The sequence below is a fragment of the Microtus ochrogaster genome, chromosome 8, assembly GCF_000317375.1.
Source record: "Microtus ochrogaster isolate Prairie Vole_2 chromosome 8, MicOch1.0, whole genome shotgun sequence".
Lineage (NCBI taxonomy): Eukaryota > Metazoa > Chordata > Mammalia > Rodentia > Cricetidae > Microtus > Microtus ochrogaster.
Genome location: NC_022015.1, coordinates 39,506,437 through 39,519,409, shown reverse-complemented (window position 1 = coordinate 39,519,409; position 12,973 = coordinate 39,506,437). Strand labels below are relative to the sequence as shown.

Below are 12,973 nucleotides of genomic sequence, written 5' to 3'. Positions count from 1 at the left end.
TTCTACATTTTAGACATTCACTCATTTGAATTTTGTAGCTCAAACACAACTGGGAAAGAATCAGAAGACACTAGTAGTAAATAACAGTCACTCAATTAGGAAAAGATTAAGTGTTAGAAACATTTATTTGTCAAAAAAAAAAAAATGGAAGGAGTGGAGTAAAACAAGGCTAAATTTCAGCTAATGCTATATACCACGATCACAGGTCGGACAAAACTGGGAAAACAAAAACAAAAAAACAAACCAAAACAACAAAACCCCAATGATCCTAGCAACTTCAAGATGATTAGCTTCAGTGTTAGAGTCCAGAGCTAACACAAGTTAAAGGCTGCTTGCCACTACATGGTCATTTTAAAGGGAGAGGAGATGCTGTAGGAAGGCAGGGAGAAGGGCTCAAATCCTAGGGAAAGCAAGATTAAGAGGGGTTCCACTGTACAGGAAAGAAGGGGATGCCAGCATAATCCTTACCTAGGGCTGTTCAGAGGCTGAGAATATACGGAACAGAGTGAAAGGCTACAGACAACTAGTATCAAGGAAAGAAAAGTCAACTTAGAATTAAATTAAGAAAGAAAACATAGTTGGTCACAAATTCCTTTGTTTACTGAAACATGAAGCAATGGAAACATCCCGGCAAAGGGGACCACGAGGACCAAGTTCTCATATATGATCGCAGCCCGAGGGTTCAGTCCGCAATTATCCTACCTGAAAGAAAGCACAACACAAGAGGCTTACACAATGCCTGGAGAGCAAGCAGCCTGGTTCCGAGTACAGGGCCCTGGTCCCGTCCTGTATTCTGGGGGGGGGGGGAGAGATTTGGGGGAAAGGGGAAGAAACAAAGAACAAAACAAAATCAAGTCAGACTGGGTTGAATGTATATCCCACAAAATCACCCAGGAGCCTAATAGCTACATCTAGGAATCTACTTAGAGCTGTATGCTGCACAAGATGCAAAACTGCTGATAGCGATAAACTCAGCTTGCTTTTAACTTAGGTAACCCAACCCCTTTAGTAGAAGGCTACCACTGCTTCAAAGAAGGTATGAATTTTTCAGGAACTACAGATTAATTTTGTAAGACTATTGTCCAGGAAAAGATGCTAAGAATGAGGTATAGTCAATTTTTTTTCCTTAAGAGATGGGATTTAATTATGTTGCTCAAGATGACCATGAACTTCTGTTCTAAAGCAGTCCTGAGTAGATGGGACTACAGGCATCCACCACCCATGCCCAGCCCAATTTTACTATTACAAATGTTCCAAAGAAAACATTCAAAAAAAAAAAACATAGTCACAAAGACTAGCGTCTCAAAGAACAGTTGGTCATTCACCCTTTAAAGTTTCTACTTGTCACACTGTCAGTTCAGAACTATAGATGCAGTAGTTTCCTAATTGACCAAATATCCCTTGACAAAAGAAGAAACCACTGCTAGGACTGTCTAATTCCTCCATTGATGATGGGAACTCCAGACACCAATGGCTGGGGGAAAAAAAAAGTTAACTCACACCAAGCTCCTCTACTTAATACAGACACAGGGCCAAATCTTGGTCTTGATCTGTGCCAATCGACTTCAAAAGCTGTGATGTTCTTGGATCAGTTCTGTTAGGGTGAGACCCGAATTTGGATCCCCAACAGTTGTGGAGTATTTCATCCTGGCAGCCTCATTAACATCAGGCTCCTGGGACTGCAACCAACTCAGGGTTATTCAGTCCATTTGAGGTTCACACCTGGAAGGTAAGTTTCTTTAAAAGTCATCACTAAAAAGGTTAGTTGAACAGCTACTGATTGAAGTTAAATTCATTTTCAAAATGTCCTAACCATACCCTTAAAGACTATACTAATTTAATATTTAACTTTGAAACATACTTGAGAAACAAAGTCATCTAACAGATTAATACTAACTTTATCAGAGGTATCTCAGAGTAGATCCAGCTGTAGAAATTAATATCAAACTACATTTACATGCTGAATGATGACTAAATGATGGCCTTAAGAAATCCCGAGTCTTACTAATACAACTGTACAGCATATAACTTAACAAACATGGCACTGTTTTCTTAACACATATACCAAATCAGGGGATAAGTTGGGAACACTGGTGTCTCAGCGGTAACTTATTTGACCGCATGGCTGGGGCTCTAACTCAAGTGATGCTCTACTTGAAAGTACAAGGAAAACTATGAGAGAATTGTACATTGTAAACGCCATTTCCATTCTAATGAACTTTACTTGTCTCTGAGTATCCCCAATTCTTATCATTCCAACACTCTTAGCACATTTTCTGAAACAGGGAAACAGTTTCCAATGTCACCACCTACAAGATTTTTACACATCAGAAATGATCAATTTATCTAAGTCCTTGAGTGTTCCCTTAAGAAAATGAAACTTGCTAAAATAAACAGGAATTCTGTCATAGGCTACAAAGAAATAGGGCTTAAGTGCTGACATCAAACATGGTCTGGGCTGGAATAAGAACTTCATGGAACATATCATGAAAACATTGAAAACTGAAGTGTCTTTATCTGACTTAACACACCAAAGAGCATCATTTATAGGCTAATAACCCAAGAAATAGTTTTTTTTGTTTTTTTTTTTTTTGAGACAGGAGTCTCCTATATTTTCTAGACTTTGCTAGAACTTGCTGAGATTTAGGCTATTCGCTTACCATAATCCTTTGGCTTCATCCTCATACAGAGATTACACGTATGCACCACTGTGTGCTACTCCAAAAAGTGCTTTATTAGCAAACTGGAAACCCCTGAAGATTCAAGATTCTCACAGTGCTGTCCATTACTAGCTCCCTAATGTACCCTTTACAACACCACAGCAGCTTAGTAGTGGCGATACTATGATTTTATTATTTCGGTTTTTCAAGGCAGGGTTTCTCTGTGTATCCCTGGCTGTCCCGTAACTCATTCTGTAGACCAGGCTGGCTATAAACTTAGAGCTCTCTGCCACCCAAATGCTGGGAGTAAAGGTGTGTGCCAATACCGCCTGCCTGGAAAGAATGAATTTAAGAGGTCCCAGTTTGAATTTTGGCTCTACCTCTCATTTACTAGATTATCACAGGCGAAGTGCTGATACACTCTTAAGACTTTTCTTTCCTGGTGAGGAAATCGCTATCTATACAACAAAGGGCCAGTATATGTTAGTTCCCCTCCCCCCATACTGGCTTACAACCTCCCCCCCCCTTTTTGTTTTTTCGAGACAGGGTTTCTCTGTAGCCCTGGCTGTCCTGGAACTATGTAGACCAGGCTGGCCTTGAACTCAGAGATCTACCTGCCTCTGTCTCCGCAGTACCAGGATTAAAGGCGTGTGCCACCACTGCCTGGCTTGTATACAACTTTTGTTTTTTTTTTTTGTTTTTTTTTTGTTTTTCGAGACAGGGTTTCCCTGTGGCTTTGGAGCCTGTCCTGGAACTAGCTCTGTAGACCAGGCTGGTCTCGAACTCACAGAGATCCGCCTGCCTCTGCCTCCCGAGTGCTGGGATTAAAGGCGTGCGCCACCACCGCCCGGCTGTATACAACTTTTTAAATAATATTCTCGGTAACTGAGCTTGTTCCTATTTCAGAAGTAACACATTGGAATCATACTAATTCCTCAACAGGCCAAATAAACCTGTGGCCTAAATTATAGGAAATACTGAAAGCATGTAATTTGTGCATTTTGGGTATGGTGGTTTGGTCTTCTGGCTCCTCAGTGAAGCAAAGGTCTCTTGTAGGGAACTAAATGTAAATTTCAACCACATCCACCCCACTCTCACCTCCAGTTTTTAAAAGGCTGAGTACCGTGCTCGGTCCACATACTGCTCCCGCTCATACCGGGCCATGTCATACAGAGAATTCCGTGTTGCTGCTGAAGCCTGAGACATCTCACTCTCTGGCCCATAACCGTAGCCCTCTCCAACTGCAGGGAACACAGCTGCATTCCGACGTAGTGGGCTCCTGTCCCTTCCATAATAGGAGGGAGGGGCAGCAGCAGCCATGGCTGCTGAGGTGGCAGCTGAGCCGGAGTTCTGCAATAGGTGTCTGTCATAGGGATCAACAGAAGTGGAGTTGAGGTGACTGGGTACAGCTGAGCTCTGGACTTGAGGAAGATGAGACATAGTCTGCTCTGCATAATTGTATGCAGAAGCTGCAGCTGCTGCTGCCACAGCTTCGTAAGATCGGACCCGGTAGCGCTTATAGTAGTCAAGTGCTCCATACGCATCGTTGTAATACACGGATTCCCCATAACCCATGGTATAGGGCGTGCGCACTGCTCCATATTGTTCACTGTACTGTTCAGTAAAGTCTGCCACGCGCCCTGTACGGTCTACTGGGCACTCTTTGGACCAGTGTCCTTCTTTCCCACACCGATAGCAGCCGCTCTGGTCTCCCATCCCAGGCGCAGTCCTAAGTCGGCTGGTGGACAACTGCACGTGCATTCGTTTGCCTTGAAGAAACAGATTAAAATTATTGTTACTCATTAACTTTCTTTTCCCTCACCCAAATAAAAGTAAACATAAAATATATATAATACATACACATTCCTGTTACCCCACTTCATTCAGCAATCCCTTTCGAAAAAAGTAAGGTTCAACAGAGGTGAGAGCTAGATATTGGAGTTCTTAGAGACCAATTACTGTTTAATGCCAGTAGCATATCAGACTCTCCTCTACTTCCATCTCCACAATCTATTTCCTTCCCTCATGCAAAGACCGCTGGTCTCCTCTACTTCCATCTCCACAATCTATTTCCTTCCCTCATGCAAAGATCGCTGGTTTTACTACTTCCAAATCAAAACATCACTTATCGGTAGGTTTAGAAGGCATCTTTTCCAGCTCTAAACAATTCATGTTAGTTCTGAGCTCAATGGAAAAAGCATATGCCTGTTAGCATGTACGATACCCTGGCCTCAACCTCAGCACTGCATCACCCCCAAACCCTACAAACAATCCCAGTTCAACAGCTGTCTTCTGTCACCATGTTTCATCCAGCAATGTGTGCAGGTGCTGTGTTGGATATCCAGATCATACTTGGCTTATAGGCTTCACCTGTACTTGAGGGAATTAAAAAGAACCTCTATAGATTTCAATTCTACCCCAGTTTTTCCCCCTCAGGATTAGACAAAGCCTCTTAGGAAGGGGGAAAAATTCGATTGAATTTGCCTTTCATAGATTGAGTCCATTTTTTTTTCTTAAAAAGAAATAAAATACTGTGATTTTACCTAATTGTCTCAGCCCTATCCTACTTTTTAACTTAAGGGAGTGCTTCATCAACATTTGTGGCAAAATCTTCTGTAGTTGTAAAAAGGAGGCTAGTAATTTTTTTTTTTTTGATCTGGAGCTAGAAACACCTGTAATATAAATGATAGGTGGCTGCATTGTTTTAGATTCTTTCCAAAGGTTACTGGGGCTTTCAATTTAAATTCAGATTCAAGTAGTTTCATCTCTCTACTAGATGCGGACAGGTGGAGCTCTTAAGGTTTCTCAAACCTCCAAGTTACTGAAATCTGCCAGTATTTTCCAGAAAACCAGCTCACTAAAAGTGTTTTTTTTTTTTTTTTAAGTTTTTCGAGACAGGGTTTCTACTAAAAGTGTTTTATCTTCAAAACTGCAACAAAAGAGAGTATAAAAATGCCAGAAGCTGGGAAACTCTAATTTCTGAAACTCTGCCTTGGGAAGGTGGGAAACTCAATTCTAATTTCTGAAATTTTATCTTGGGTCAGAGTCCAAAGAAGACTTGCAGATGTAGCTGACATAATAATGACCCACTGATTTAATGCTGAAATGGCACCCCTAAATTCTTACATATCCTTCCCAATTCAGCTCCCCGGATGGTTACTTGGGAGCAGCTTCGTTATGATTTCCAATTCAAACTTCATTCATTGCTGCCTGTGGAGAGGAAACATCTTGAAAGACCCAGGTAAACTCAGATTCTATCTTTAGAAGTTATATAATGCAGAGACATAAGTTTTAGACAATCATTAATACACAGAAGTAAAAGTTCAAAAGATGCTCAATGTGGCACTAAAAGGTGCCCAAAAAGGCTTTAAATTGAACAAAATGCCAAGTTGGCATCTCCACTGTATCCGTTGTAGTTTCTGTAAGATATGTGAAGGAATTATACATATAATCCCAGTACTCAGAAGTCTGAAGCAGGAGGATTTTGAGTTTAAGAGCCAGCCTAAGCTATATGTCAAGACCCTGTCTCAACAAAATTCATTATCTAATACTAAATTTTCTATTGCCACCTGGAAAAAAATAGTTCATTACAAAAATATCTGCATGTATAACTTGGGAGTAAACCAGTATCTCTAGAAGAGCCAGAAAGAGAATGTGAAACCAAATAAATGATTCTTCTTTTCAACTCAGTTTATTGTCTGTACTTTCTATGGAAGTGATTATTTATATTATATATGTACATATATAATAAAAATACTTTCATGGCATTATTTAGATCCCTGTTTCCTATGTAATTATATTTGTTATTACACAAATATAAGGGTCAAGGAGCATAGTTCAGGGGTACTGTGTACATAGCATACTCAAGACCCTGAGGGGGTCAATGTTCAACACCCCACAACCAAACAAAAAATCACATTACTCATCCTTCTAAGCTAACTTCTATCTCGCCATTTCCTTTAAAAATTAAAAGGGCAGGGGGCTGGAGAGATGGCTCAGAGGTTAAGAGCATTGCCTGCTCTTCCAAAGGTCCTGAGTTCAATTCCCAGCAACCACATGGTGGCTCACAACCATCTGTAATGGGGTCTGGTGCCTTCTTCTGGCCTGCAGACATACACACAGACATAATATTGTATACATAATAAATAAATATTTAAAAAAAAATTAAAAGGGCATTTACTATTATACTATGGGAGTACACTATTTTAAGGTTTTTTTTTTCCATTTTGTTTGTACCTGATAAGCAAACCCTTCGGGGATGGGAACATATAGGCTAGTAGTAGAGTATTAGCCCAGCATTTGTGGGGCCTCCAGATGATACCAGAACCAAGGGGGGGGGGCAACAAAACTCCTTCCTTCCTTTTCCGTCAGTCCATTATCACCTTCCACAGCAAGTGAAAATGATTAAGAATGTGATTAACAACATTTTCAAATTGAAGTGTGCTAGTATTGTTCCAAAATAAAAATACAAATTTAACAAAAAGGTCTAAGGCAGGTAGGTGGTGGTGGCTTAAACTCTGTGAGTTGGATTCTAGCCTGGTCTTCAAAGTGAGTTCCAGGACTTATACAGAGAAGCCTTGTCTTGGGGGGTGGGGTTAAGCTATCAGATTTTAAATATTTTCTAACCCAAGTAGAAGAAAATCATGGTTGCAAATAGTGCTCATCTTTCATTATATATTGCTTTTGCTGCCAAAATACATTTATTACCTCATTCTAATTTCACTACCATTCTTTGAGGGAGCCACATCAGAGATCATTATTTTATAATGGGGAAAAGCACAGGGGCACTCTTGTCAATGTGCAGGGATTAACTGCAACTTGTGCCCTAGGCTTTCAGTAGCTAAAGGCCAGGGCATCAGTGATGAAGGTGGAAACACATGACAGTGGGCCTCCAGTGAGCTTCACTATTTGCATACTTAGACTTTCCTGATTAACTTTCCCTTTTCCCCATGATCTCATTGTTTCCTAGGTTTAGCAGAGGACCTTTGTATATTTAACTTTTTTAGTTGGTGTTTAGGGCAAAAAGGGTGTTGAAGTTAAAACTAGAAAAGTAGCCTTGAATATGCAGTCCAGGACGACACTCAAAGCATTGTAGAACTGTGGTAAACTATGAACTTCCTGCAATGTGGGTCTGCTATGTGTCCTAATATAGTAATCATTTCCCCGTGGCTCCTGTATTCTTGAAATATGCCCACACTGGAAAAATCAATTTTGAAACTTCAATTAAGTGAAATTTACTAGCCACATATAGATATTGGCTACTATAGTAACACAATTCCAGGGTTTTCAGACAAGATCCTGTGGTATTAATGATAATACATAATACGTGTTGTCAATATAAGCAATACAGTAAGCTCTATGATGTCTTCACTGGAATTTATCCAGACCACATTCCTGTTCAAGTTTGAACTTCTAAAGAAAATTTTTTTTAACTTGCTAGAGGTAAGTAATAAGTGGAACAGAAGAACCTATGACACGTTTCCTGGTTTTGCTTATAGTCCACACAGACTCAACAAATTTGGACACCCCAAAGATACCCATCTCCCCCAACCAGACTCACCACAGATTTCTCATATAGTGCTTCCTCTAGATTACCCTTTTTCTCTTCGCTACTATCATCCATCATTCAAAGTATCAGAATATAAAACACTAAAGCTTCTGGGTCACAACAAAAGCAGCAACCAAGTTATGACCTTTAGCCCTTCTTTTCACACTCCCTGCCTAGGCAGCTTAGCAGCACTCAAGTAAATGAAGACCAAAGAAAGTAACCCACAATTGTGGAGAAACATCTTAGCAAAATAATGGGAAATGTTGGGGGCTGGAGAGATGGCTCAGTGGTTAAGAGCATTGCCTGCTCTTCCAAAGGTCCTGAGTTCAATTCCCGGCAACCACATGGTGGCTCACAACCATCTGTAATGAGGTCTGGTGCCCTCTTCTGGCCTGCAGACATACACACAGACAGAATATTGTATACATAATAAATAAATAAATAAATAAAATAAAATAATGGGAAATGTTTACTTCCCTAAAAGTAAATTATACTTAAGCATAGTAAACAATCTATCCATGTCAATGAAAAGAGAATGAAAAGAGCCGCTCTCACAGCCCCATGGTCTTAATGTTCTTGCTTCTGCCTTAAGCTAGACCCCACGAAGCTCTGCCACCCAAGCCCCAGAACAGTTCACCTTGAAACTCTGTGTTGTCAAGGCCTCTGATGGCCTCCACTGCATCCTCTGCCCGCTCCATGTGTACAAAGGCATAATCTTTCACGATGTCACATTCAATGACTGGGCCATACTCCTCAAACTTGGCCCGAAGCTCTTGGTTGGTACAAGTGGGGCTGATGTTGCCCACATGTAACTTGGTTGAAGCTTTGCTCTTATTCTTGCTGGCTTCCACATTGATGTTCACTCCGTGCAGTTTGTAGTGATGCAGGTTGCGTATGGCATCCTCAGCGGCCGTCTTGTCCTCTATGTGCACAAAGCCATAGTTCTTAATGATGTCACATTCCAGCACCTTCCCGTACTGCTCGAAGAGTGAGCGGATCTCTTGCTCTGTGGCCTCCCGGGGAAGATTTCCAATGAACAGCTTCACCATCCTGACTGACAAGAGCCTGGCAGATTACAAACAAGATTTCAAAAGTCAGGCGTGAAGTTGAGACATTGCATAGCAATGCAGCATTTCCGTTTAATGGCTCAATTAATATCTTCGCAACCGTCACAATTATTACTTTTGAGAGCGGAACAGCAGTTTTTTCCTAAGTAGTGCTAGCTGTGTGTGACAATTCTAACAGAAGATAGGAGGTCATAAAGCACAACACTTTCCAACATCTCCGTGAGGTCAGGCACATCTAATCTACAAGGTTAGCAGCTTCAAGGTTTAGTACAAGGAAGAAAGTGCCAAGCAGAAAGCAAGAAACATCTGAACGTCCCTAGTTACAAGATTTTGGAGGGAAATCTGTGTGCCTCTCCACAGCGCGGTATCACCTCCCACAATGCTCTGAAAAGCCCTCTTTTGCCCCACACCTGAACCCCTGTCCTCAGCGGCCCAACCTCCAGCTCCCACTGCCCAACAAAGACTCGTCCCGACCCCTGCCCCGCCCCCTCCGGAGACCCGGCCCCGCCTCCTTTCGTTGTCTTCCCGGGACCGTCCTCAGAAGATGAGCGGCCCCCAAGCCGGGGCTACCCGGCCCTCCGCTGGTCTGGCCAGGCCCGCTCCCGGGCTCCCCACACACCCACAACATCTCTCCTACCTCCGGGTGGTGCCGGCCGTGGCGGCGGGTCCCGCGTCAGAGAGAACCCTACAAAATGGCGACGGCCGCTCGAGCCTCGGCGCGACCGAGCGCTTTCTCGCGCGCCAGCTCACGCACGCGCGAGTGCGCGCTGCCTGCCTCCCCTCCCCCTGGTAGGAGCGGGGAGACCAATCCTGCGGCCGCACACAAATGGCCGCCCCCCGTGTGGGGGCGGGGTCATGCGGTGACGGCACTGCGGAGAGGAGGTCAGCCCGCCCCCAGCCCCGGCTAGCCAATCACCACCCTGGGAGAGGGTCGCGGCTGGCGCGTCAAAAGGGCTCAGGAAGCAACCACTGCCTCGGCGAAACCGTAAGCCCAGGGGGAGCCTCACCATCACAATGGAACGTGCTATTAGCCCACTGTCGAGGGAGGCCGATGACAAAGGGCTGTCTCACTGGGCCCGCTAGAAGGGGGTTTTCTCCACCCCTGTGGCGGCTGAGAGCGGCACTTCAGAAGTCTAGGCACCCCATCTTAACCCAGTCTCTGCCTCGTTTGGGTGGGTGGGAGGGAGCGAGAACTCCCTTAGAACAACTTAATTCTCACCGCAATCGTGTTGTTTATTGGCGAGGAAGTTGAGACTGAGAGTCGAGGGGCGGAAAGATGATCGCTGACAGAGCTGGGTTAGGTCTGAGTGTAATGATCTGTAATCCGTTACACTGAGGAAGATATTTCTCTATCCAAACTATACTTTGTCATGTTTATTCATGAATATACGTGGGCTGGGCTTTCCCTCTCTCGTAGATCTGTCATGGTTCCTGAAATGAGCACTCCCAAAATACACGTGAAGAAATCCAGAGAGATTCTCGGTTTGGGACTGTGAGGGTGACAAGGGGCTCCACATCTAAGCTGCCAAAGGCACGGGCACTTGTCAGGCTCCTGACTTTCAGCTGCGGTCCAAGGGCACCTCCTGGTGGCTGCAGGGCACTGGCTCCGTGGATTGCTCACTATCCCATTCAACAAAGCAAAGCGTAGTCGTTTAGGGAGATGGACGGATTGAGTTTATCTCCTAGTAGAGGTCCTAGGATGGGGGTTAAACAGCTTTCCCCATTGTGGTAGTTCCAACGTCAGCCTCCAATACTATAAGGACCAGATCCCCAAACTACTTGGAAACATTTCGTTCACAAAATCCATCTTTCCCAGTAATTCCAGAAGCCATCCTCTTTCCAATTATAATAACAGACACACATGCTTAAAATTAAAATGTCTCATTTTTGTTTTGTAAAACAGTTTCTCTGTGTAGCCTCGGCTGTCCTGGAATTTGTTCCGGGTCTGCTATCACACAACTTTGCATTTTGTCCTTCCCAAATTTCCCGAGTTCTCTACAATTAATGTTCTGCTTACAGTTACCTCCTGTCTCTAACATTTTCATTTACACCCTCTTCCCCCCTCCCCCCCCATTTTGAGATGGCCAAGAACTGGCTGTGTAACCCAGAACAGCCTTGAATTCACAATTCTCCACCTCCACCTCCCAAGTGCTGGGAATTACAGGTGTGCACCACTATTTCTATTCTCTGGTTTTTCTTTTTTTTTTCTTTTTTTTTTCTAAAAAAATTGAGTGGGGTGCACACCTTTAATCCCAGCACTCACAGTTTGAGGTCAACCTGGTCTACAGAATTCCAGGACAGCTAGAGGTACACAGAGAAACCTTGTTGAGAAAAAGAAAAGTTACATGTATGTTTGTGTCTGTGTGAATGTATGCAATGCGTGTGCAAGTGTCCACAGCAGGTGTCAGATCCCCTGGAGCGTGAGGTATAGGTGTCTGTGAGCTGCACAACGTGAGTGTTGGCGACCATTTTTGGGTCCTCTACAAGAGCAGCAATTGTTTGAACTGCTGAGCCGTCTCTCCAACTCCTTTTAATGCATGTATTTTTTTCAATCCATTAAAAACTTTTCATCGTGGAAATTTTCAAAACAAAACAAAGCCAAAAACAAACCCCCAAATGTAGACTTGTGACTAATTCCTCTGGGCCTTTTGTCTGGCTTCAACATTTCTCCCAGCCTTTTATACACACAATGTAATTTTACCTGCGTCATTATTATTCGTAGTACTGGGGACTGAGCCCGGGATCTTTTCTGAACTATACTGCCACCACGTGTGTTATGTCAGTATCATCTAATATTTGTGCTCAAACTTTCCCTAGATTGTCACAAATTCCATTTTATAGTTCACTTCTTTGCTGAACCTAAACAAGGTTCACCCACTGTATGTTCATATAAATTATATAAATGGTATGTTGTATAGCTAATTATTTCTTGCTTTTTTCCCCACTACATGATGTGTTAAGTCTAATTTCTGTTATAGCTTGCTTCAGCCATGCTTTTCATCTTCCCTGTGTAGGTGATAAGATGCTAGAATTGCTTTAGCCCCTCAGCATCATAAACTGGGCTATGATTAGCAACCTCTGTGCTCTAATGTAGACATTAGACTGTGGGGAATGTAGACCCAGAAAACTACGTCGAAGTATAGGGGACAGCTCCCACATAGCTGCACCTGGCTCCTGAATGTTGGCAGGTAGCCTTCATTCTGCTCTTTGTCTTCAGCACCTTCTATTTAAACATGTGAACCGTGTCTGAGTTTTCCAAAGGTACAAAGCCTATGCAAAATTTGGTGTGGAAAAACTTGGAAAACTACAGAATTTGCATTTGGCATTGTCCCTTTGAAAAACTTAAGATGTTTTGGGGATACGGAAATCAACTTTCTAAGGTATAAATTGGAGATTAATAAAGAAGCCTTTAGCTAAGGGAAAACATCTCAGTCTGAGAAGAGGCTGAGCCCCCTGCAGCTGGAAAGGCTAAAATCATCCTTGGAGTGCCACTGCCTACTTTCTACAGACCCACGTGAACCCACACCCATTCCAGGTTATCTAAGTAGAACCAAGTTCCCAGAAAAGCTCTGCTAGCATATCCTCCCTCTTTCTTGTAACACGTAAGGGGCACTGTTTTTCCATCTTTACCAAGGTTGACATTTGTTTCCTGATTTTTGTCAAAGAGCTGTAAGGTATTATTCCCAACTTTCTTTGAT

The 12,973-nt window shown here is 43.0% G+C and overlaps 1 protein-coding gene across 3 annotated transcripts; it reads right to left on the bottom strand.

Annotated features, from left to right (window-relative positions):
* Nucleotides 1-582: 582 nt before the first annotated feature.
* On the bottom strand, nt 583-10,057 carry LOC101991732 (RNA-binding protein 4B). 3 transcript variants are annotated; one of them, XM_005351678.3, is made up of 4 exons: nt 9,913-10,053; nt 8,846-9,273; nt 3,759-4,429; nt 583-702 (listed from the first exon to the last, which is right to left on the bottom strand). In XM_005351678.3, the coding sequence occupies exons 2-3, from the start codon at nt 9,255-9,257 to the stop codon at nt 3,768-3,770; spliced, it is 1,074 nt and encodes a 357-aa protein (XP_005351735.3). In that variant the 5' UTR covers nt 9,258-9,273; nt 9,913-10,053; the 3' UTR covers nt 583-702; nt 3,759-3,767. The 3 variants fall into 3 exon arrangements, with proteins under 3 accessions (XP_005351735.3, XP_026637206.1, XP_026637205.1); XM_026781405.1 differs by lacking the exon at nt 583-702 and adding an exon at nt 765-793 and having other exon boundaries at nt 9,913-10,057; XM_026781404.1 differs by lacking the exon at nt 583-702 and adding an exon at nt 803-1,722 and having other exon boundaries at nt 9,913-10,057.
* Between the last annotated feature and the right edge of the window lie 2,916 nt (nt 10,058-12,973).

Excerpts from the sequence above, each read along its gene's own strand:
- LOC101991732 (XM_026781405.1), bottom strand. The coding sequence starts at position 9,257 with ATGGTGAAGCTGTTCATTGGAAATCTTCCCCGGGAGGCCACAGAGCAA. Across the intron at positions 4,430-8,845 it reads TGACAACACAGAGTTTCAAG|GCAAACGAATGCACGTGCAG; the intron begins GTGAACTGTTCT and ends TGTTTCTTCAAG.